The sequence below is a fragment of the Nipponia nippon genome, unplaced genomic scaffold, assembly GCF_047370975.1.
Source record: "Nipponia nippon isolate SJK-2023a ecotype South Korea unplaced genomic scaffold, ASM4737097v1 scaffold_16, whole genome shotgun sequence".
Classification (NCBI taxonomy): Eukaryota; Metazoa; Chordata; class Aves; order Pelecaniformes; family Threskiornithidae; genus Nipponia; species Nipponia nippon.
Window position 1 is genome coordinate 12,101,721 of NW_028262332.1, and position 24,071 is coordinate 12,125,791.

Sequence of the window (24,071 nt, forward strand, 5' to 3'; positions counted from 1 at the left end):
TGAGAGAATGATCAAAATCTGCTTCGGGACTCCTTCCGTTTTCTGTTTTCGTACAGTATTTTCCATGCATTTGGGGTTTTTGGGTTTTGTGTTCTAGAACACATGCTGTTTGAATGCTCTGCTGGCTGTGTGATTGTACTTGATTCTATGGCAAAATCCTCTGCACCTCTCATTGACCTAGTGTCCATCAGCTGTAGGACCATCATGATTATATGTGTTCCTGAAGATCTCTCTTGTAGTATCAAGCTTAAAACTAGTGGGAAACCCCAGAGGACTACTGGCTGGCTGCTGCTTACTTTTCACTCTTGTCTTTTGTGTTTGTTTTCAGGGTCCTGCATGAGCACATACAGAGGTTATCTAAAGTAGTGACTGCAAACCACAAAGCACTTCAGATACCTGAGGTAACAACTTCTCCTTTCCTTCACTTTCATATGTGTGTCGGGGTGCTTGGTTTCGATTGTGTTTGGCATGGGGAGAGGGTTGTTTTGTTTTACACTTAGAAGCATTGCTTTACTGTCTGTGACAGCTGAAATACCCTGCAGGAAAAACATGCTGTACCCATGCTTTGGTGTCTTCCACAGACTGATCCTTCCAAATCCATTTTTTTTCTGATTTTGCCACCTCTGTCCTGATAGTAGGATTTAAGAACTAATACTACACTGCACTAAGATGTAGTAACTTTCTGATAATTTGCTTCAAAAGACAAGATTTGAATCCTTTGTGCTTCTAATGTGATTCACGTGCCATAGCTGTGGTTTACAGCTGTCAAGTTACCTTCCTGAACTAGCCAGAATTAATGGAACCTTGCAGATCTGTGAATTTGCCCAGTGCTTTCACTTTTCTCATGGTTAATAGGATAACTATAAGCAGGTTGGTAGGCTGAAGTCGTCTGTCAGAGGCTGGATGTTTGCAGCTTTCCTAGTTCTCGATTCAGCACTTGAACTGTATGACTCAGAATAGTGAGTGTTCACAAAGCTGCTGATACAGAGGACTGAGACATGCAGCTCTACCTTAATTTGAAACAGTGCGCTGGAGAAGTCGGGGAGAAGTGCCGGCTAATTATCTTAGTTACACACAGAGTGCTGGCTCCTCGTAGTTTTTTATTGTAACACAGCAGGAAGCCACCTTCATTGTGAGTGTAATGTAGCCACCTTGACTTAAAGCTTCCCATTTTTCTGGAGCCTTGCTCCTGCCTGCAAGTCTCTAGTACTTCCGATCCTCTGTGGTGCACAGCAGTAGCTTGGACAAACAAGAACTGGCAGCGTGTTGTTTTTTTTCTAGGTGTATCTCCGGGAGGCACCGTGGCCATCTGCACAGTCTGAAATCCGCACAATAAGCGCTTATAAAACCCCTCGAGACAAAGTACAGTGTATCCTGCGAATGTGTTCAACCATCATGAACCTGCTTAGTCTGGCAAATGAAGATTCAGTACCTGGGGCAGATGATTTTGTTCCTGTTCTGGTCTTTGTCCTCATAAAGGTGAGTTCTTTTGCAAAGATCACAAACCTCAGCTAATTCTTGTAATAAACAAGCAAATTTTAGGAAGAAAAATAATGCATTTGGGTAACTGGGAGCATGCTAGACTCAAAACCAGATCTAATTCAGCAGGTTTAAATAGAAACATCAGAAATGTGGTCACAGTTACGGTTTCTGAATCCAAGCAAACTTTGCACTTGGAACCAAGGAAATAGGGGTGCAGGCGTTGTGTGTGGAGTGGGGTTTTTTTTGAGGTGTGTCCACCAGCATCTGTCATCTGTGCCTGCTTAATGTTGTCCTCTTTCAGGACCAAGATCCACACTAGGACTGACTTGCATTGCGTTGCTGACCTTTTGTGACATACGAGTGTTAGGAGAATGGTCCGTCATATATAAGATGCTAAAACAACAGGCTTTTCCATGTGTTGAAATCCTTGATGACTTTTATAGATTCTGCCAGCGTTACCCTTCTTTCTCTTGGCCTGCTAGTCGTTTTTCCTTGTTGGAAAAACGCTCCTTTCATCAAGGCTGATGCATTCTGAGTGTGCGAAATGGGCAAGCAGTCACGACCCTACAGATACGTTACATGATCATGTATTATGAATGTGTGAGGATCACTGTACACCTAGAATTGTATTTCTGTGCTGTATCTTGTAATGTTTTATGTTTAGCTTTGCAAACAAGCTGTGAGTATCTCTTTCTTCTTTAACCTTCAGGCAAATCCACCTTGCTTGCTGTCCACTGTTCAGTACATTAGTAGTTTCTACGCCAGCTGTTTATCTGGAGAGGAATCATACTGGTGGATGCAGTTCACAGCAGCAGTTGAATTCATTAAAACTATTGATGATCGCAAGTAACTCAAACAGCACGAGCATGGGCAGACTGTTAGCAGAAGAAGAGTATATAAGAATGTACAACAGCTGCAAAAGCTGGAGAAGAGACTTTCCTTGTATAATACTGTACAGAATTGAGGCATTTTAAAACACACCTTTACTAATCAAATTAATTTAACAGATTTTCCTCTTCTCTTTTGGTTGCGTTTTTCTCCCCTATGGATACTGGCACTGCAAAAGGGACCACTGTTTTCAGGTATTTTTGAATCTCAAAACATGCAGAAAATTCTTCATGCTTTTTCCACCACCCCTCTTCCTGAATTCTTACTCACGTGAATAATTCACTTCATTTAATTTCTAATAGAAAACTGAAACAAGAAGAATCAGGGCAACCACTTAGTATACTTTCTAGCTTAATACACCTTTTATTAATAAAACACCAGCCACACTGACAGTTTGTAGTAGCCGACAGTAGTTACCAATTGTATTTCACCTAAATTTAAAATCTGAGAGGACAGTGTAAATATTATAGACCTATATTTAATGCATTGCAATTATCTTTGGACTCATTATCATTTGAATAAACAAGCAAAAGCCTCTCTGACCTCTAACAGGTTGTGACATACTGTGTTTTGGTAATGAAAGGACTTCCTCGAAAGGTTAAGATTAAAAAAGGGCAAACTGAACTATTTATTAAAATGTAATTATTACTGAAATTTCTAAAACTGGAATTTATAGCAGACAGGGCTTATTAGATAGCTAAACACTTTTTGGCTATAGGGCATTAGGGTGTTAGAAAGGTTTGGATATATAGAGGAGAGGGACTGTAAGTTAAAATAGATAAGTCTAATATAAAAAAGGAGAAATAAAATACCTTACTGTAATATTTTTTCTGAAATACTGTGTATACTGTACAAACCCCAAACAGAGATCCTTAACAGAACCTTGGACTGTAATATATATTTTGATTAGTGACATTAAATACATATGCCAGGGGTTTCAGTGAATGTTTTTACTAAATGTTCTTCATGTTGTCTGCTATGCAGCAGTGCAAGTTTTACTGTTCATATAAAATATTTTAAAATATAACGCTGTTCTTTATGAAACATATCATGACATCAGTTCAGGGTGTTTTATAGATTTCTCACTCCACCTTTCCCTTAAACTGACAATTATCAATTTAAAGAAGTTTTTATGCACAACACCACCTGGATTTTTCATGAGCGAAATGGTCTGAGTGATGGCCAGTGGTCGTTATCTGTACATAAGCACTTGCTGTTCTTTTTTAGCTAGAACTACAGTGAAAAAGGACAGCGAGCGTTTAACTTTTTCATGTCAGTATTATTTCTTGCTCTTCCCAGAGTGTTCATTGCACTTCTGACAGAGGGACATGTTAAGACTTGGTGTCTGTGAGTGGTAAAGAAAACAATCTTTCTCACATTCTTTTCAAAATATGATTGCTTGGGGTTTTTTTGCGTGTGTGCGTGCATTTTGATGAACCTGTAAGCAACTAGTACTTGGGGAAAATCATTTGGTTAACTGAAATTAGAGCGATTTATGTAAAGTATCAAGTGCTTGATTTGGCTGTGCTACTTGTCAAGGCGTAATTAAAGAAACTTACTTTCTAGGACTCTAATACGTAATTCAGTATAGCATTTTTGCCAAACTAATCACAGGTGAGAGGGTGGGATGGTAACTTTTTTCTTTTCTTTATAGTCTTTCTCCTCTATTAGAGACGTGGTTGTGTGGAGGAGCAATACTTAGTAGAAACAAAATTCTTCTGATCTGCCTTACTGTGGTAACTCGGTCTGTGTAGCATTGCAATATTCTAGTTATTTAGCCTTGATGGGTTTTTGGTGCTGAACACGTGACTTCATATTGCAAGCACAGCCCTGACCAATAACACTCAGCAGCGAAGCACAAATATGCCCTTGAAGATATGGCCAAATCATATCTAAAAGCAATATAAATTTATTTATATTGAAGTGTCCTGTAATATTTAATTATTACTTGAATATCTGAGATGTTAAGACCGACGTATGAAAGTTCTTTTAGTGCTGCCGTTTGGGTTTTAGCCGAGGAGAGCATTTGTACAATCCTTAAAGAAGGCACAAAGACCCGTAAGTTGGTGATTACCCTGTGCATTGCTTCTGTTTGCAGACTTGGCCAGCAGGATTTGATCAGCACCATCAGGTCTTTCCATTTGCTCTCCTTTAGGAGAGGAGCAAGAACCAGTTCCTTCACAATTTGTATCACTTTGTTTTTCTGCGTAGAAAAATACTTAAAAGAACTGGAGTCTTTTTGTATTATTATTATTATTTAGTTATTTTAAAACCAGTAAGTGTTTCAGTGAGCCCCAGAGGAGCTGAGAGTCTTCATAGCAAGATGGTCCTTTGCTTCTTTTTTTCAACCTACTCTGAAAGTCCTTTATGTAGTCTTGGTAGGTGTAGTTAGAGAATTAGGCTTTCCAAAGAATAAAAAACTTCCTGTAATATCCTCGTACTAGTCCCTGGTGTCCTGTAACATTTTGTTCTAAAATGATAAATTCCATGTATAGGAAGTGATGTTGTTAGGTTTTGGTGTGCAATAGTAAAGGTGAAAAGACAGCGCGTAAAGGACCAAAAGTAGCAGAACTGTTGCCAAAAGGTGCCAGCCAACCGTGTCCCTGTTGTTGTAAACGTGGTGCTTTCTGTTAATTGAATTACTTCAGCCACTGAAGGACGAAGGGAACATTTTGGGGAAAAGGGAGGGGAGAGGGTTCATTAATAGCAGATTGCAGTCACGGACTTAAGGCTTGGTCGTTGACTTCAGCGCCGGTTTGTTGGCGTGTCTGGAGGAACGGCCAAATTAAACGATGGCATGGCTATGCTCTTAATGTTACAGAGGCGGTGGTTTCCTTTTTGGGTAGAGGAATGAAAGGAAAGCGCTGGTTTTTTCATCCCTAGGAGATTCCTTTTTGCTCCTAACCCCAAATGAGATTTCTCTTTAAAGCTTTTTTTAAATCCTCTTTAAGGGGAATTGGAACGTGTATGGCCTATTAAGTATTTGAGTTTAAAAATTTTTGTTTTTAAGACCTTACACTACCAAACGCTGAATGTAACTGCCATAAATTTCAGGAAAAAAAGCCACGAACATGATCCTGTTTCCTGTAGGTGAGTTTCTGGTGAGCGCAGTGTTGGTCCGTATCGCTTGGAACCGTTCACGTTCTGTTAAGCCAAATTCTCGCAGAAGTATTGAGGACTCGCTGCCCCGTTAATGCCGAGTGGTGTGCGGAAGACGGGGCTTAGGCCAGAACCGGAGCAGCAGGAGGGGGCAGACCTGTTCAGCAGCAAAGCTTCAGGCAAGCGAAGCGCGTTTGGCGCGAGCGGGGCTTGCGTGGCCGTGCTGCGGTACAGACTGCGCAGCCTTCGGCTGGCGGCGCGACGGCAGAGCCGGAGCAGCGGGAAGCAGTGGACAAGGAGGGTGACAGCTGGTGACTTGCTTGAGCCTGTACTACTTGAGAATTAATCTCCGCTGAGTTAGTAGTGTGTGTTCTGTACCTTTTGATTGTGCTTTACCTCTATTTAAAAGCTTTGTACTGCCTCTCCTCTTTGAAACTGGTAAAGCCTTTATAAATCTAAATTAATGAGCTTGCACAGTCTTGTATACAGGAAACCCATCTTGTCTCTAACGTGATTATTAATGTATTATTCTGTAAAAACTGATTAAAAGGAGAGCAGTTTAACCGCCTGGGTTTCACATTTCTGCCTCGTTGTAATGCCATCAGCAGTCGCGGTGGCATTGCGAGCCTGAACCGCTTACCACTAACCCTGCACGGTTTCCGTTTCCCATCGCTGCCGTGTTGCGTCTGCGGGACCTTCTTTCACGCGTGCACCAACGGCTCGGGGGGAGCGTACGGTGCCGAAAAAAGAAACAAGATTCAGTAAATGGGAGGATGCACTGCTGAGCTGGCTGCTTAACCCAGAGCTTTTTGGTTGTTATTTCTTTTTTTTAATCATGCAGCTTGGCTGCCCTGGTAGCTTGAGTGGTGCTGTCACACCACTGAGGCGGCTCAACTGGGATAGTGCCCGTCTTCTGCCGTGTGCTGCCTTGATTGGAGTGCTTAAGTCCCAAAGTACTACATTTCAGTCATTTCTTAAAAAAAACGTTCATGTCGGCTGCGTGACAGTAGGATCTCGGCTGCTGCCGCGCGTCCGCCCCATTCGGGGCGTGTGGACGATGCGGCGGGACCGGGGCGGACGCGCGGCAGCGGCGTGGTGCTGCCATGAGTTCGGTCCCCACAGTGTTATTGACCTTGATTCTCTCTCATTTGCATCCAGCATTTTTCATCCTCTGGAATATGGTGTTTGGGGACCTTTCCATCATTAAGTGGATTTACAGCAATTTCCTTATGTGTTTTCTCCAAGGGATTCTGTTATGAGAGGCACATTAAATCTCCATTAATACCTCATTATCCGACTGATAAGATTACCATGATAATGAGGCAGAAATTCTAATTGTTTCACTTCTTATTGTGCCTTTCATTAAATCATATACCTGGAAGTTGCTGTCGGAGAGGGGAGCTCCAGCCTGCAGACGGGAGGTGAACCCATCCCTGTCCACCCTGCTCCTGTCCCCCGGCGCTTGAGCGATGCTGGGACGTCCTGGCCTCTCCTCTTGGGCTCCTGTGCCTCCTGCCACGGCCTCTCCTCCGTGGCCACGCTACCAGGCGGGCATCCAGGGGCCCCAGGGCCTTTGGTAGCCTGTGCTGGCGAGCGTGTTTTTGGGCAGAGCACGTTTTGCGCAGTCCCGTGCCCGTACCGTGGTTTTACCCAGCTGCTGGCTCCTGAGGGCGTTTAAGCGCAGGGGTGTGCAGCCTCCTTCAGAGCTGTTACAGCCCATCAGGTCAATGATCCATGAACTAAAAAGTCTCTAAGCAGCAGCAATTATTGTCTATCATGTGTCAAAGGCACCCGTATTGACCCCGATAGATGGAGCCATTATGGCCTGTTGAGTCAACGATCCGTGAACAGGGAGTCCCTGGGAGCAGAGGTCTCGACTCGCCATCGTGTCTGTCCTGTCCCTCGCCCAGGGACTCGTGGGGTGCCGGGGCAGGGACGGATTTGGGGTGTGGGGAGCGGGGGCAGCGTGGATGCTGCCAGCTGCCACCTCCTGCCCTCATCGCCCCGCAGGGTGCTGCGGGCAGCCTGCAGCCAGGTTGGGGTGGGGGAACGGCCCCCCTGCGCCCCGAGGTTCCCCAGGGGATGATCTGCATCCACACCGGCCCCCCTGGCTCCTGCTCCCCTGGTGCGCACGCAGGGCTCCCCGTCGCCAGCAGGACCTGGGCTCTGGCTCTGGGAGGGGTGGCACCTTTGTGGGGCCGTGTTGGTTGCACGCTGCTGGTGGGAGCCCCTGCCTTGTCCTGGCTGGGAGCCCACGGCCGACCTCATCGGCAAACACCGCGGGGCCCTGCTTGGCACCAGATCCAGCTCCAGATCCGCCAGCTGTCCCTGTGAACAGCTCTGTTCCTTGTGCTCAGCTGGTGGCTGGGTGGCGGAGCCCATGGTGGATGGCCCTCTCGCCCCGCGGGGCAGGGGGTCGCCAGGACGAGGACTGCGGGAGCCCCTGCTTTTGGCACAGCGGTGGTATTGGGCACGGAGCCCCTGGCAGAGCCCAGAGCCGGGGCGCAGGCAGCGCTGTGCCACCCTGAGGGGAGATGGAGCCGGGGGCCCGGCACCTGTCCCCCTGCCCGGGCTCCTCCTGTCCAGATCTGCAGCAGAAAATAACGTTATCCTGCGCAAGTGGACTTCGTTAGGCTCCTCCTGCGCTAACGAGGCGATGTCTCCATAGTAACTGGCACATTCAGAGGGCAGGAGGCGCAGGGGGACGGGAGACAAAGCCTGTGCGGGAGCGGCGGGCAGATCCGCAGCACGGCCCACCAGCACCACGCAGCCACGGTGAACCCCTCCGGCACACGGTGCCGCTCGGCCGGGAGTGAAGGCGAGGCCTCCTCAGCCCCGTCGGCGTGGTGCAGCACCTGCTGCAGCCCTGCTGCCTCTGCTGCTCTGCGAGGAGCCGGATGCGGCCACCCGCGGCAGGACCCTGGCACTCGCCCGGCCTGGCGGCAGCAGGGACATCCGTGGCCACGCGGCTCGGCCGCACTGCAGCACCTGGGCCGGGCAGGTGCGTTGCGGGCAGCGGGTGCCCTGCCCTGCCCGCCGCTGCCCACCACTGCCAGCCCTGCCGGCAGCACAGCCGCATAACCACATCGCCAGCAGAGTCGTTGGGCTGGGGTTAATCAACATTCATTCATGTTTCCAAGTGTAAATTGAGCATTTGTTTAATTATGTGTAAGTAGCAATACATTCTGGCCATTATCTAAATCACTATTTTATTTCCTGGATGTGGTTTCATAATGCTGGGTTTGTGCTCCAGCCTCTGCATCATTAACAGAGAAGAGTTAATGAATATAAAAGCGTAAAGGCTAATTACACTTTAATTTACAATCATGGTCTCATTTTGGGACCACATGAAATCTGTTTTGAAAACAATTAAAAACAAAAAAAGCCCAGCAAAGGTCTGGTGAGTAGAAGGGTTTTGGCACAAAGTGAATGGTGCCGGTGGCCGCCAGGCCCGTTGCAGCGCGGCCGCCTGGCGCTGGCGGGGCTGGGGTGCCCGTGGCTCCCGGGAGCTGGCAGGTCCCTTGCTCTCCCTGCAGCCGCAGCCCCGCGGGGTAACGGCCCGGGCTGGCGGCGGGACCCCGCTGGGGCCGGCGCTGCTGCCGTGGTGGTGCTGAGGGATGTAAATCGGAGCCTGAGCGGAGAGCACGGTTCACCTGAAGGAGACAAAGATTTATTGGGCTGCAGATGTTGAAAGCAAAATTCAGCAAGACTGCTGACTTGAGCACTTTGCAATATTTACAATTACCGGGGATCTAACACTGTGCTTTCCAGCGAGCGGGGCTCGGCAGGAGCAGGTACTGGTGCCCGGTCATTACGGGGGGACGGTATCCGAAATCAAAGCTCGTGTCAGGAGAGGCAATGGCAAGAAGTTTCAGACACCATTTCTGCTGTGATGTCTGTGGGGGGATTGCTCTGAGCAGCAGAGATCTGATATACTCAGGTGCCACATCTGGTGTCGTGGCAGCTCCCTGCGGGCTGCGGCGGGGCAGAGCCCCCGGGATCAGTCCCCCAGCGCCGGCAGTCGCCCATGGGCAGAGGCTGCAGCTTCGTTCGAGGGTCTCCCGGAGGCTCTGGGGACTCATCCTTGCCTGGCGCACAGCCTCTGCGGGTGCCTGGCACCAAAAGTGGGAGTGATGGCAGCTGCCATGGGACGCTGAGCTCGCCAGGGTGGAGGAGACATTGGCCATGCCGTCCTCTGCCCAGCGGCCACCAGCGAGTGCTGGTCCAGAGCGAAGCAAAGCGCTTGTTGAGGTGCTGCTCAGCTTTCCTGCCCGGGGCAGCAAACATGGCAACAGCCACTTCTGCTTTAGCCCGAACGGCACCGTCTGCAAGTGCATTCCCGCACAGCCGGTTCTGCCGCCCTCTGTACCCGCTGCCTGTCCCCTCCCGGCTGGGTTTTGGGGCAGAGAGCCCGCAGCCAGTGTCCTGCTGCGGCACTGCCTGCACTGGTGCTGGCCCCAGTGGGATGGGTGCCAGCACTGCCCTGGCTGTCACAGCTGGTGCTGGGGCCAGGCCAGGGCAGGAACCATCCCCACTGGTGTGGGATCACCCTCCCGGATCCGGCCACGTGTTACAGGTGGGATTTGGGGGCTGAGGCGCCGGCTGGGCCCTCCCGGTGCGGTGGGAGAGCAGGGCCGAGGGGAGCAGGGCTGGAGCATGTGGCTCGTGTACTGGTGAGCATGTGTGCACAGGCGTGTGTGCTCCTGGGCTTGCGATGGGCAAATATCTGTTTGTACTGCCTTTCTTGTTCTGATTCCCTCAAAAATGAAATAAAAGCCAAGTGCTGACTGCAGGAGGGAGCGGTGGCCTCGGAGTGAGAGGCTCATTCTCTCCGCCGGGCTGGCTGCCTGCAGCTGGCAGAGGAAATAAATCTCCCCGAGAAAACCACTTTGCTCACACAATTTCAATCCAGCAGGGCATAGTGGCATCACTCACTTCTTGTTTTATTTAGCTGATAATCTTTTATTGGGCCAGTCGAGCCCTGTGGAAGTGCAATGCCTTTACCGGGCTGCCGCAGGCGCGCAGAGCCGGGAGCTTGCCGGGCCACGCCGGCTCCCACGGGCAGCCGGGAGGGCAGTGGTGCCCGGTGGTAAATCCTCTGCCAGGGGCCGAGCTCAGGCAGCGCCGCAGCTGTGCCAGGATGTGTCCCCTGGGCGAGTGGGTCCCCTGAGCTGTGGCCCTGCAGAAGCACCGTAAGGCCCCCGCCGTTTTGCTCCCCCTGCCCACGGCTGAGGACAAGACGTGTCCTTCTGCTCGCCAGGTGTCTCTGAAGGTGGCGCAGGGCCATCTGCTCAGCAGGATTTAGAGGACTCAGCACTCACAGTGGCCCCAGGGGCTCTGCAAGTGCCTGTCCTGGTGATGGATGGGCTGAGCCCGGGACAGGGGAGGCTCCTTCACCAGCGCGCACCATTATGGGAACCCGATCACCCTTGCTGGGGACGTGGGTGCTGGGGCTCTGCCGTCCCCCCGGTCCATGCGGGGTCCACGTGCCCGGTGGTGTGAGCGCGTCCTCGCTCTGCTGCAGGCACCTGGGGGCACCTCACCTCCCGCCCCTCTCCCGCGCTGATGCAAGCGCTGTGCCACAGCCGAAACCTTGCGCGTCCCTCGGACAGGTTTGTCATCCGGCTTGTCACTGAGCGGCAAGGCCAAGTCACTAATGAACACATCCAGCAGGCTGAGTGCCTGCAGTCGCTAATTGAAAGCATTCACAATTGGGAATTAATGTGGGTTAGGCCCACTCCTGCACTGGTAAAGATTTGCCTTCCAAAAATCCACATCTGCTAAAGCCGGCGGAGGAAGAACAGCCGCAGTGCCCTGTCCCATGCTGGGGAGCAGCCAGCGGCACCAGGGCCGCATGGGTCCCCGCAGCACCGCTGCTCCCCAGCCATTGCTCGGGCCCCAGCGCTGCATCCCGAGCAGCTTAGGGCGACTGCGTCTCCGCGGCTCCTCCCACAGCGGCAGCCCGGACAGCTCGGGCCACGTCGGGGTGGCACACATCCACGAGGCACTGCACCAGCGCATGCTTCCCCTCCACCCCCCCGACAGCTCAGCTGCCTCCTGTTTGCAGGACTCGGACGATGTGCAGAAACGGTGTGCGAGAGGGGCCTGCGGGGGCTCACAGCTCATAGATGAACCTTTGCAGCGGCACTGGTGCTCTCTCGAGGGGGCCAGGGGCTGCAGGGTGGGTGGCTGAGCCCCGACCTCTCACCGCTGCCATTACATCCCTGCGGGACCACAGGGACCCGCTGCCTGCCCTGGCATAACCAGCCGAGGTTCGGCCAAGGCTGACCCACACACATGCACAGCACCCTGGGCAGCCAGAAATGCTCCGGTCCTTAAATTTCTCATCACGTCCCCAGTATCAAACCTTCACTGGTCCTTCCCCAGGCCAGCCCCCATCCACCCTCCCTGCGTTAGCAATTCCTGCACCGGCCGGCCGTGCAGCCGGGCTGCACCCCGGCAAAGCTTCCCTGTGCAGGGGACCTGGGGGTCCCCCAGCTCCCTCCTACACCCACTCTGCACCCTGCTCTGGCCACATGAGCGGGACTCGTGCATTGCTTGGGGGCCAAGACTGCAGTGACCCCTCCCATGGTCACCTGTCCCTTGCGGGGCCTGGCCGCCCTCGGGTCCCCACAGCAGCGAGGCCGGGACGCTGTTGGCGCTGGGCATCCTCTCAGCCCCCCTGTAGCCCCCACAGCTCTCCCTTGTCAGCCTTCCCACCTCCTTGCTAATCCTTGTCATCCCAAAACTTATCAGCACCGATTTCATATTTACTTCCAGATAGCGGATGAAAATGTTGAACATCATCATTCGATGATGATTCCCCATTGACAACTACTTTTTGAGACCTGTCAGTCAGCCAATTCTTAATCCTTTTAATGTGTGCTCTATTGATACTATATAGAGCTAATTTTTTAATCAAAACGTCATGTACTATTAAATCAAATGCCTAACAGAAGCCTAAGTATACGACAGCTTCTCAGTTACTTGTATTAGTTAAATTTTTAAATTAAAAGAATGAAACCAAATTTTTTTACAAGCCATACTTTCCATAAACTGTGCTACTGGCACTAATTACAGCCTGCTCGCCATCGACTGCAGGCGTTTCAGCTCCCCCAGCGCTGCCTCGGGACGGACGCTGGCCAGAGCGGTGAGCTGTGGGGCAGGCGCTGGTGCAGGGCTGGACGAGGCGGGGAGCGGCTGGGGTGCTGGGGCGGCCGTGGTGCGGAGCTGCTGTGGGGGGCGGAGAAGCCAAGTCCAGGCCACTTCACAGTTAAAATCTTGGTGGGGAAATGGGAATTTTCCTCCTGTGCTGGATGCAGCCTCTGACCTGAAAACTCCCGCCCCAGCCTCCCCGGATGCAGAGCAAGAGCAGGCGTGCAAATGTGATATGACAGCCCAAGACACACCAATATGGTTACCAGCTGTCCGGCCGCCACTGGGCCGTACTGGTTGGGAAGGCGATGCCCCAGTCACAGATGCATGTTGGGGGGAGGAGGGAGGGCTCGGCAGGACCCGGCGCAGGCACGTACGTGCAGGCAGGCACGTGCTGCCCAACGCCGTGTCGCTGGGCCAGGCACCACCACTCATCAGACCGAGAAACCCGCTGGGGTCCCGCCAGCGTCACCCTGGACGGGTGCTTGGGCGCAGTCTGCCCGATGCCGGGGGCTACCCCGTGCCACCGCAGCCGGGCTGTGAGGAGCCCTGCCCAGAGCCAGGTGAGCCGCAGCTGCAGCGACCCTGGCAAGGCCCCCCCGCCCCGGGAGCCCCTCCGGCTGCCGCTCTCGCCGCGTCCTGCACGGGTCCTCCTGCGCCAGGCGGCTTCACCAGCTCTCTCCTCTCCGGATCAAGCAACTCTTTGTAAATCTAAATTAATAAGGTTGCATGGCTATAGACACAGGAACATGCGCTGTATCTTGTCTTTGTCGATCAATGCATTATATCATCCCATAAAACTGATTAAAAAGCAGAGCAGTTCATCTCACCAGGTTCCACGTCTCAACATTATAAATTTCATATTATGGTTAATGATTGTCAGTGCAGACGGAGTACACGCAAGCTGATCAGTATTGTAGTTTATAATTAATTATTGGAGCATTGCTGCAGAGGACACCAAGGAGGGGGTGGCTGCTGATTAGCAATTTATTATCTCTAAAACGTCAAAGAGCGACGTGGAAGGGGAGTGTGTGTATCTGGCACTGCCTGTGCCCGAGCGCCGCTGCTGGCAGAGGGGTCCGGTGGGACCTGTCACCAGCACTGGCTCCAGGCAGGTGTCCCCAGCATCCCCACGCGGGCATGGGGAGGGTCAGCCAGGCGCCCACCCGCGGCCCGTGGGCACGGCTGGCAGCTGAGCGCCCGAGTGGAGGGCCGGGGCCGTGGCCATCGCATGGGCACGGGGGAGCATCTCCCAGCACAGCCCGAGGCAATCTCACGGCACTGGAGCCAGCACAGCCCTGTGGCAGGGAGCACGCTGCCTGCTCCTCCTGCCAAACTTTGCCCATGCCACGTGCTGCTGCCAGAAATGGCTGCTCGCCCTGCCTGCTCGCCCTGCCTGCTCGCCCTGCCTGCTCCCGTCCCCACTGCGAGGGCAGCTGTCAGGCTGGGTGAGCTGGGCGGGATGGCACACACCATCACACCAGCAGCCAGTACAGAGTGGGAATTGGTGTTTGGAGAGCATGAGCAAATAATAATAACCAGCACTTCGCCTCAGCCCTGACAGCGAGAGTGGGTGCAGAGCCCCAGCCGGGTGGGCAATGCCGTACTCACGGCACCGGCAGCTGCCCATGCCAGCACTGCTCCCCGGAGCCTGAGGCCTCCCGCTCCCGCATTTTGGCTGCATCCCCCCCGCAAGGGGTGCTTTGGGCACCCTCTTGTCCATAGGGAAGCTGCAACGAACAGATGTCTCTGCCCCGGCTCTGGACACAGGGATGTCGGTCCCTCAGGCTAGGCGGTGACCTGGTTGCCGATGCCAGCTGCTTGGATGATGCTCTGCCGCTAGACCCCTGTCTGGCAGGGCTGCAGTGGCTAGTCCTCCGCTCAGCCCTGGCCACCGTGCCTGCTCCTCCCATAGCTGGCACCGGTTTATCACCCGGAGCAGAGGAAAGGCAGAACATTCTTCAACAGACTAAAAAAAAACAAACAAACAAAAAACCCAAAGTCTCATTAAAAAAAGAACAAACATTGGCAAGTAATTGGATTAGGGCTTTATCAGATCTTCTCGTTCTCAGTTGATCAGTCTGTTCCTCCATGGGGGGTGCCATCTTATCGCGGGGATTTAACTTTTATTGACTAATAATGATGCTTTACAAAGAAAGAAGCAGGGCCCTGCGCCAAGGGGAAGTGTCACCGCCTCGGGAAGCCGCGGCCCACGTCGTTTTGTTTGTTTATTTTCCGTTGCAGGGTTTAGTGCGGGGATGAGTTTCATCCCCCCAAGCAACAAAGCGATGAGAGGCACCAAACTGGGATGCAAATGGCCCCGTTCCCTGAGAAGATGGCTTTTTTTTTTTCCAAATGGCACAGCAGGCACATGGGGCTGGGGAAGAGACGCCTTCGAGAAGGGCCATCGTCTGCAAAGGGACCTGCAGAGCCTTTTTTTACTGAATTCACCAGAAATCATGGAGTCGGTACTAGGGGAAGGGATTATTATTAACCCCAACTGCTCGGAACTGTCATGCCACAAATGTGCAGGTTCCCGATGGCGCGGGCACGGCGAGGGGAGGAGGCAGGACAGGCACGTGTGGTCCCCTTGTCCCTGGACCCCAGCCACTGGGGCTACCGGCCCCTGGCTGCCATCCCACACGGCTCCCCTCCTGCTCCCCCAGGGAGGTCATTTTATCCAACACACGCAGACTGAGCTCTTAAAATAGTCGAGCACCTGAGAACGCTGAAACGTGCCTCTGTGTTAAAAGGACACAAAATTCTCCAATGAAATTCACACAGGACCACGGCATGACCGGCGTTTAGCTCTCAGGAACCCAGGGGCTTCTATTTTATAATATAGACAAATGTTATCATTTGAAAAAGAACTAGCACTGAAACCTTTCTGGTCTGTTCCTGTGGTGTTCATGCCTGCCCTGTGCCACGGCACTGTCCTGGCACATGTGCCCATGGCCATCCAAACACAGTGGTGATCAACCCTTCCGCACCGCGTGGCACAGGGCAGAAACCGCCAGCAGAGCCCAGCAGCTGCTGCCTGGGCCAACACAGGTGGTTCGGGGACTTCTTTCGCCAGAAATAAGAAATTTCACCCCAAAGGAGCATCCTGATTTGTTTCTCTGGGACGAAACCCCGTAACTTGACCAACTCCCGTATGTCCCCGGTGGGTCTCTGTGGACAGGGGTGCTGGATCCACCGCGCTGTGTCCACCTCCAAACAGCCAGGGGCTCCTGAAGACGTGGCGGTGGTGGCCGCCGCTCACCAAGGGTCTCCCTGCAGCGTCAGCAGGTGAGCTGGGGCCGTGGGTACCACGGCGTCTGTCCCCCCGCACTGTGGGGTGGGATGGGGACCCGCTGTCCAGGTAGGGGTGAGCGTGGCCGGCTCCTGCCGGGGTGCTGCAGCGCAGGGGCTTGCCACAGCCTGAATGGCTCCTTGAGCTGCTGGGACGGCGCACAGCCGGCCCCATGGCCTAGCAGGGGGGTGTGGGGGCTGCCAGCCGCCTGGGGAGCCCAGCAGATCCCTGGTTGTGGGGACAGGGACGGGGACAGGGCTGTGGCGGTGGCGGTGGGCGCGCAGCCTGTGCGGCGCCGGAGGGCTGCTGTCGGCGGCCTCAAGATGGCACGCTAAGAGTGGGAACCGCTCCGCAGAACAAAGGCGCCTCAGCCCGCGCCCCGCACACGGCCTGCAGCCCCGGCCTGTGCGCCATCCCGCAGCCCCATCCTGCAGCCCCATCCCGTGCTCCATCCCGCAGTCCCATCCCGCAGCCCTGCCATGTGCCCTGTCCTGCAGCCGCATCCTGCACGCAGTCCCGCAGCCTCCTGAACCAGGGTCCCCCGGAGACTGCAGGGCTCCCTGTCCCCAGCGCACTCGGCGTTTCCACCAGGACAGCCCAGCAGGAGGCTGCCCGCGCCCCGCCGTGCCCCGCAGTTCGTCCCCAGCGCTTGGCTGTGGCTTCCTCCAGGCCCCTGGGCATCGCCTGCCCAAGCTGCCCCCGGGGTGGGGGGACTGGGTGCCCAGGGCAGGGGGCCTCGCACACCAGCGTCTGCTTGTCGCAGGCAGCAGCTCCTGCAGCTGAGCAAGAAGGTGCTGCAGCATCCGTCACCGCACAACATGATGTCCAGATGATATTAGGTCAGAAAGGAGCCACAGGAAGATGGGCGCCCCGTGGGTGAGGGACTGAGCCACCCACTGCCAGCGGGTCCTGTGGCACCGGGGCATTGCCACACCACACTTTCCCCCTGGCACCACTGCTCACATTGCAGCAAGCCTGACTACAAACCCAACATGCACACACCCCCTCTCCAACACGCTGGTGCTCAATTAGCCTGCATATTAAAGGTGAGTTGTTATTCTCTCCATGCGTACATCCTTATTTAGCTACTCTCTGAGAGGCCCCATGAGCGGAGAACAAGCTCCGCGGCAGAGCAGCAGCCCCTCGGCATCAAAGCTGCCAAGTTTTGCCCCAGTTGTCTCCGGAGGCAGCTGGAAGCGATGGCCCGGCTGAGCCGTGCCCACATCACTTTCCCTCTCCTCCCCTGCCCAGGAGATGAGCTGTTCTTTCCCCCTTCGCGATGCCACTGGCAAAATCACAGCATTAATTAGATGGAATGGAGCAGCGAGGGTGGCGGGATGGGGGTCCCAAGGCACCTGCAGCCCCTGGCCAGCATGGGGCAGCGGGACCCCCTGCAAACACCGCGGTGCGAGGCTCTCCCCACGCCGTGCTGGGTGTCACGGGGGCTGTGTCACACCGGCGGGTGTCAGTCACAGCTCGGGAGGTGACAGGGCTGATGTTATGTGTCATAACACCACGTGTCTGCAGGGACTTCGGGTTTTTTTATAATGTTTCAGTGCATCTCTCCTGGCGGTGCTCTGAGCATGGGAAGGTGGGATGCTGCAGTGGTGCGGGGCCGATGCCCGCGGGAGGTGGTGGCACAGACCTGCCGACCCCTTTAGTGCCAGGTTTGATGCCGGGCGTCTTGACCCTGCCTCACTTGAGGGGTGCCGCACTTGAAACGCAGCCCAAACTCTTTGCTGGGGAGGGGGGGCTCCTGCAGCAGCTGGCTGGCACCCCTGCGCGGGCTGCCGGGGCGCGTCCGCCTGCCGGGCTCCCCTCCACCACGTGCCTCCCTGCCGCCATGCCGGCGAGCCTGCGCCGTCGCTCCCAGGGGAGCGGGGCCGGGGCCGCGGGAGGTGCCCGTCCTGCTAATTAGAGTGTGCTGAGGAGGAACTCGCTCAGCTCTGTCTGGCTTGACATTAAGACCTAAATTTGCTGTAAAACCAAATGGATACGCACACCCACAGCCATAAGGCTTTTAGTTCAGCAACAAGTGAATCCATCAAAGCCCAGCACCTAATCTAATAGCAATAATGAAAGGTGTGCGTCACTATTAATTTAAGCACTCCAACATTAGCCTTGCACTTAGAAACCAGCAAGGCAAAGCTATTTACAAATGAATGTACCAGGGCAATAAATTGAAAGTACTGGTTTGACCTGTGGTGGCTGCTTTCTTCATTTATACATAGATATATTTCTATAGATGCATTTATTCCCATCTCTTTAGCAAGGCCTCCCTAATTAAGTTGAAGTGGCAGTGAAAGTGTGGCAGTAAGTGTGGAAAGAAGCTGCTAAAAACGTATTTAATTCATTATAAATAATCTTTGATACCATAAGGTTGGATAAAGGTTTGCAGTATCAGAGCAGGCCGCCGAGGAAGGCCAAGGAGATCGCCTACATGCAGCGAGAGCATTTGCATCGCGTGGTTTAACCTCCTCGCACCAAGGAAGGAAGAGCGCGGCTGGCGCGGGAGCCGCCGTCTGCATGGGGGGGCCTGGGGGGCTGGCACCGGCACCGGCACCAGCACCGACATCGGCACCGGCACCAGCACCAGCGCTAGCACCGGTGCTGGCTCTGCGAGCGCTGGGGAGCAGGGCAGGGTGAGGGTCCGTGGGCGCCGGGGTGCCGGCTCCGTGTCACTGCATGCTGCGTGTGCCTCCAGGATGATAATGTATGTTAAGAGGAAGGTGTATGTCACCCACATTAAAGGAGTTTAATGTGCTCGGAGTCACATTATTGTACCCTTGTAGAATACATTATCTGTCATGCTGCCTTTACAGGCTGTCACCTCGCAGAAAGGCTACAGTGTTCCTGGAAACCATTATCAGCCTCTAATGATATTATCAAAATTGGAGCGCACGGCATGGTGGGGGCCGGAGGAGGCACCGCCACAGCCGCTCCTTCCCTTGCCCCGAGATGCGCCTCCCGCACGCCCTGCCAGCAGGACGGGGGCTGTGGCTCTGCGGCCCCTACTGTGAAGCAGCAGTCAGGTGTGTGCATGTACTGAGGGTGCAGAGGCCCCGGGCACCCCTGCGTGGCCCAGGGAGCCACCGTCGGGGCCGGTGCTGGCACCTTGCAGCCCGCCCCTGCCCACACAGGACCTCTGCTCTCCTGTTGGAGGGGCCCAGCCCCTGGACACCGTGTCCTGCTCTGGGCTGCCCTTCCCACGGCGCCATCCCGCAGGTGCAGCCACGCTGGCGGAGGGCGAGGGGTGTCCGGCTCAGCCTTGGCCGGGGGCACGGCAGCTGGGAAGCACCGCTGGCAGCCGTGCTGCCGGGAACCGCTCCCGCACGGCCAGACTAATGGCCTGGCAGTCGATCGGCGCGGAGCCGGCTGCGGCTGCCCCGGGAGTTGCAGATGGGGAATCTGCTGAGCTCAGAGCAGCTCCGCTGCAGCCCCCGCCATGCCAGCTCCCACGTGGCACTGCCGCTGCGGGGCTGCCATCGGCCTGGCTGGGGAGCCGGAGGTGCGGGCGGCACATGGGAGCATCGGTGCGATGGGGATGGGGACAGGGAGAGGTGAGGGCTTCTGCTGGGGCAGGAGCAGGGGTGCCAGCAGGGTGGTTGGGAAGGGACTGCTCGGCCTTTGCAGGATCACCCCGGCGTGGGCTGGCTGGGATGCTCGGGGGGCTGCGGGGCGGTGTCGCTGCGGGGCTCCTGCTGCGAGGCAGGGCAGTGTCCCGGCAGCCTTCTGGGCTGGAACTCAGCAGCTGAAGCCGAGGATGGGCCCTGGGGGCTGCTGCCCTGCAGCCGTGCCCCTGTGCTGGGGCTCTTGGGGCTGCGCTCACCGCCATGCCGGCACCTGCGAGGAGGCCACGCGCGGCTCAGCCCAGCATGGCACAGGCCACTAACCCAGCGGGAGCCAGCAAACGTGTCAGCCTCTGAATATTGCTCTTCCCTCTCCCTGTCAGGTGAAATTAAAAAAAAAAAGGGAGCCTTCTTTTTTGGAGTGTAATCTTCCGCCTGCGACAAGAAGCCACGTAAACTGATAAATTGCAGATTAAACGAGTGCCACACTCCACTTCAGTCCCTGGCTGTTAATTCCCCTGTTGTGCAATTCCCTGCTCTCAGGGCCTGTCAATTCCAGCTAATCGCAGGAGGCACTAAAACACTCTGCCCTGACAGCCCCAGATCAAGAAACCCCTGACTCCTAGCTCAGGTGGATTGCATGCATCACTTATGCACAAATCAGCAATATGCCAGCAGGGAGGAATTATGTCCGATGACAGCCCAGACATGAGGTACATATTGCAGAGCCGGCGAGCCCCAGCCGCCGTGACAGATTGCAGCATGGGGCTGCGCGCTGGTGCGGGAGCGGCTCCCGGCTGCACCGTCCCCGAACACACCCGGCTTCTGCTGCGGAGCCACCGGCATCTCGCCTCTGCTGCTGCAGGATGGGGCGGCACCCCGACCCTGTCCCCATCCCCACACCTGCCCCCCTTCCTGTTGCCGTCCCCCGCAGAGCCGTCGCCCGGGCTGCCCCAAGGGGCCGATGCTGGCGCCAGGGTGAAGGAGCTCCTGCGCTTGTGCAGGGCAGGGCGATGGAGGCAGGAGGGCACGGGGCTGGGAAGGGCACTGTGGGCGCGCTGCGCGTCGCACCCGGGGCGGGGAGCGGCGAGACGGCCTCACTCTGCCCACCCCATGGTGGGGCAAAGCCCCGCTCAGCCCAGCCCTGCCTCTAACATTTAACTTGCCTTAGTCTGTGATCCTGAAAAGCTTAAATTAATGACAGCCTTGCAGTTGCTCATTAATAATTGCTTCATTACTGTATGCGATTGCGTTCTCCTGACAATAATGGCGTTTGCTGGTGTATTTCTAATTATCTGGCATTTCAGCTCCCTAATAGAGCCCCAGCGCTCCCTGACGTGAAACCCTCCTCTTCAGCGGGAGCACAGCCCAAGCCCACCGGCAGCCCCGCCGCCGCCCCGCGGTACGTGTGCTTCTTCACTGGCCGTTCCTGGGAAGACACCTGAACTCCACTGGCAAAAAGTCCCGCGCAGGCCTCGGAGGCACCGCACCGGCCTGCTGCTGAGACCTGCCGCGCTCGGGCCGAGCTCAGCCGCCTCCCCCGTCGCACGCCAGGGTGATGCTCGTGCAAAAGTCAGTTTGTGAGCAATGATGTAGGGCACGTCGGCCAGGAGCTCCAGTGAGCAGGGTATGTGCTGTGCCTGTGGCAGGAGGTGCTCAGTGTGGCCACGCCACGGCAGCCCCAACGGCCATGGCAGCACCGGCAGCCGTGGCACTGCCTCACGGGTGCATTTCGGCCTGGGCGAGCAGAGCCGAGCTGGAGGTGCCTCGGCGGGTGCCTGTGGTCGGGGCTTTTCATGCAGGGCTGCCTTGGCCAGGGCCACGCTGCTGCCGGCGGCGGCTGCGCTCGCGGCAGGAATGCAAGTGCCGTTCGTCAGCTCCTCAGAGAAATTCATCGGGCGGCCGCAGTGGCGGCGGCGGGGGAATTGCAGCACCGTCCCTGCACTCGCGGTGCGGAAATGACCACTTGTGCCCCGGTTTAGCCCCAGCTGCCGGCTCGGAGCCCATTACAGCACGGCGCGTGCTGCCCCCGCGCTTCCCACCTGGGGAGGGGGCTCATTTGTAGTTAAAAATCTATTGTGACTTGTCAGAAAAATGAATAAATGAGCACATTATTTTTTCATTTTGGAGCTCAGCATCTGTTTGTCTAATCAAGAAAGAGAACTGGGAAAGTCAACCAGGGCTGACGCACACATTTTATTTAACTTTTCCTCTGTCAAAGGAGTTTAAATGTGTAATGAACAGGCCATGGTGATTTGAAATATAATCCCATTACTCTGATGAGATTACCAAGGCTGTGAGAGTTCACAAATCATGCTTAGGGTTTTTAGAGTGAACAACACCCTGTTGAGATTTTTTTCTTTTTTTGCATTTAAACAGAGGTGTGTGGGGAGAATAAAACATGGCAGCGCTTAACCCTTCGTGCGGTGGCAGCGGCAGCAGCAGCGTGGGGCTGTGCACAGGCCAGCCCTCCCCAGGCCTCGGCTGCCTGCGGCGGCCCTGGCCCCCCACCGCGGGCGATGCAGCGGTGCCGGGGAGCAGTGCACAGCTGGCGTGGGGGCACCCTCCCGCTGGCCCTGCCCGGCCTTTGTGCCCGTCGTGCCCGTGCATCTCTGTCCTCGTCTCTGTCCTCGTCCCAGCCTCGTACCGGGGAGGCTGCACTGGGATGTGATTTAAGGGGCATTAATTTTAGCCGCAGCAGCAGCACCCAATACCACACGCCACCACAGCAGCGCATTTCCATGAAATTCATGGGCCCATTACAAACATGTCTCCATAAATAACTCCCCCCATTAATCTCAGGGCTGCACCCAGGGCTGTACCATGGTTTTTGCCTGCTTGTCCCAGTGCGGGGTGGGTGCAGCCCGTGCTCCCAGCCGGGTCCCAGCCCTGCAACGGCTGCTGCAGGGGCAGCTGCAGAAGCCCCTGGGACACATCAGGCTCCTGCCAGCCTAAACCCAAAGGAGCCTCTGGCTCGAACCGCTCCTCCTGGAGCTCATGGTAAACCCCTGCAGAGCGCTGGGAGAGCTTGGGCCAGGCCAGCCGCCACAGTGCTCCCACCTTGGGTGCAGCACGTGCCTGGGTGCCCCGGGTGTCCTCTGCTAAGAGGTCGCTCTTTCGTTTCCCAGTGCTCTGATAAAACCAAGGAGGCGGCAAGGGCGCGTCCACACGCAGTGCTCGCTGCGGCTGCAGCAGCCTTGGCCATCCCCACCCGCCCGCCCGCTCCCGAGCAGGCAAAGCCACTCATCAGCTGTTTTGTCCTTTCACAAATCTCCCAGACAAACGCTCAGCCACCCAGGAGCACAACGAACGACCTCAGGGTCTCCCCACAAAGGTCACCCATCTCTCCTGGTGGATTCGGGACCCTCTGAGCAGCATATTTTTGTGCAAATACGGGCAAGATGGGCAGCCAGCGGCCGGCTGTGAGCAGTGCTGGCTGCTGCAGGCGCCGGGCTGAGACCAGCCCACAGGTACGAGTCCCCCGGGCTCCTGGTACTGCGAGGGGAAACATCTCCGGTTGCTTGCGCTCCCGCTGTGCCTGTGCTCCCTGACCCTCGCTGGGTCCGTGCCCGTGATTTTTTGCAAGCATACACCATGAGGTACAATCGACTGTAAAACTTCAGGTGCGCATGCAAGCCAGGTCCCCCTCCAACAGCAGAAGTAAGAGAAAATTCAGAAAACCTCTGATGCCTCCAACAGCTACCGAAGCACGTCCGTGAGGAGTCATCCTCGTTACGGGAGCCGGCAGCCACCCTCTTCTGCCAAAGCCCAGTAACAAGGCAGGGAAGGAACAGCTTGCTTTTCTGACCCAGTTGAATGCCCATCTGAATCAATTAAATCTACAACTACCGGGGAAAGACCAGCCCGTGATGGATTTGTGTTCAGCTGCACACAGATTGCAACCATGAGCTCCGGTTTAACTCTTTCAGCAAACACTAAATAGTAGAACTGTCTATTCTGCGGGAGAGGCTGTTCAGCTCTGGAAAAGCTGGCTGCTTCCCGAATTTAAGGAAGGTTTCTTCCGCGTCGCGTTTTCAACTGGATCTGATTTTTGAAAGTAAATTCACTTCTTAACTGTGAACGGCTCTTTCAGAGCAAATAAACTCATCCTGGGCTCCACACCTTGCCTGCTCCCCACCAGGCCCTCGGAGGAGGCTCCAGCGGCAGCAGCCCGTCCCTGCCGCCCTGCCCGCGCCGCGCCGCCTGTCCCAGCCCCACGGGAAGACTGCACCAAGGACAAAGCAAGAGGAAGGTGATTTACGAGATGGTGTAAACACCCATCGTCCGGGCAAGCGACTATGCGCCCACAAACATTACTACAGTTTAGACAGCAGAGATTTTTTATTACGTCAATCTTTCGCCTTTACTGAAAGCAAAATACTGCACGTATTGATTATCTACTTATAATAAATAAATGTAAGTGGGTGGCAACAGCATTACGGCCATGGAAACAAGTAGGAGACTTCTGCAGTTTCTAATACCAAAGTAGGCAATTTTTTAGTTCAGTTAAAAAGAATTGAAACTAGGTGGCAAAAGAACATTCACAGAACAACTTTAATGTTAAATAGTTCACAAAGTTGGTTAAA

The 24,071-nt window shown here is 55.0% G+C and overlaps 1 protein-coding gene across 9 annotated transcripts in view; it reads left to right on the forward strand.

Annotated features, from left to right (window-relative positions):
* The window catches only part of GAPVD1 (GTPase activating protein and VPS9 domains 1), a 51,550-nt gene that overhangs the window by 26,533 nt on the left and 946 nt on the right, over positions 1–24,071 (forward strand). For 4 of the 9 annotated variants that reach the window (XM_087753356.1, XM_087753357.1, XM_087753354.1 and 1 more), the window contains 3 exons: positions 329–401; positions 1,282–1,479; positions 2,192–6,030. In XM_087753356.1, coding sequence (XP_087609482.1) covers positions 329–401; positions 1,282–1,479; positions 2,192–2,332 — 412 coding nt within the window. In that variant the 3' untranslated portion in view covers positions 2,333–6,030. Of the gene's footprint in view, positions 1–328; positions 402–1,281; positions 1,480–2,191; positions 6,031–20,792; positions 21,505–24,071 lie in introns of those variants that run through there. The other 5 variants (XR_015703780.1, XR_015703781.1, XM_087753352.1 and 2 more) reach the window with 5 other exon arrangements.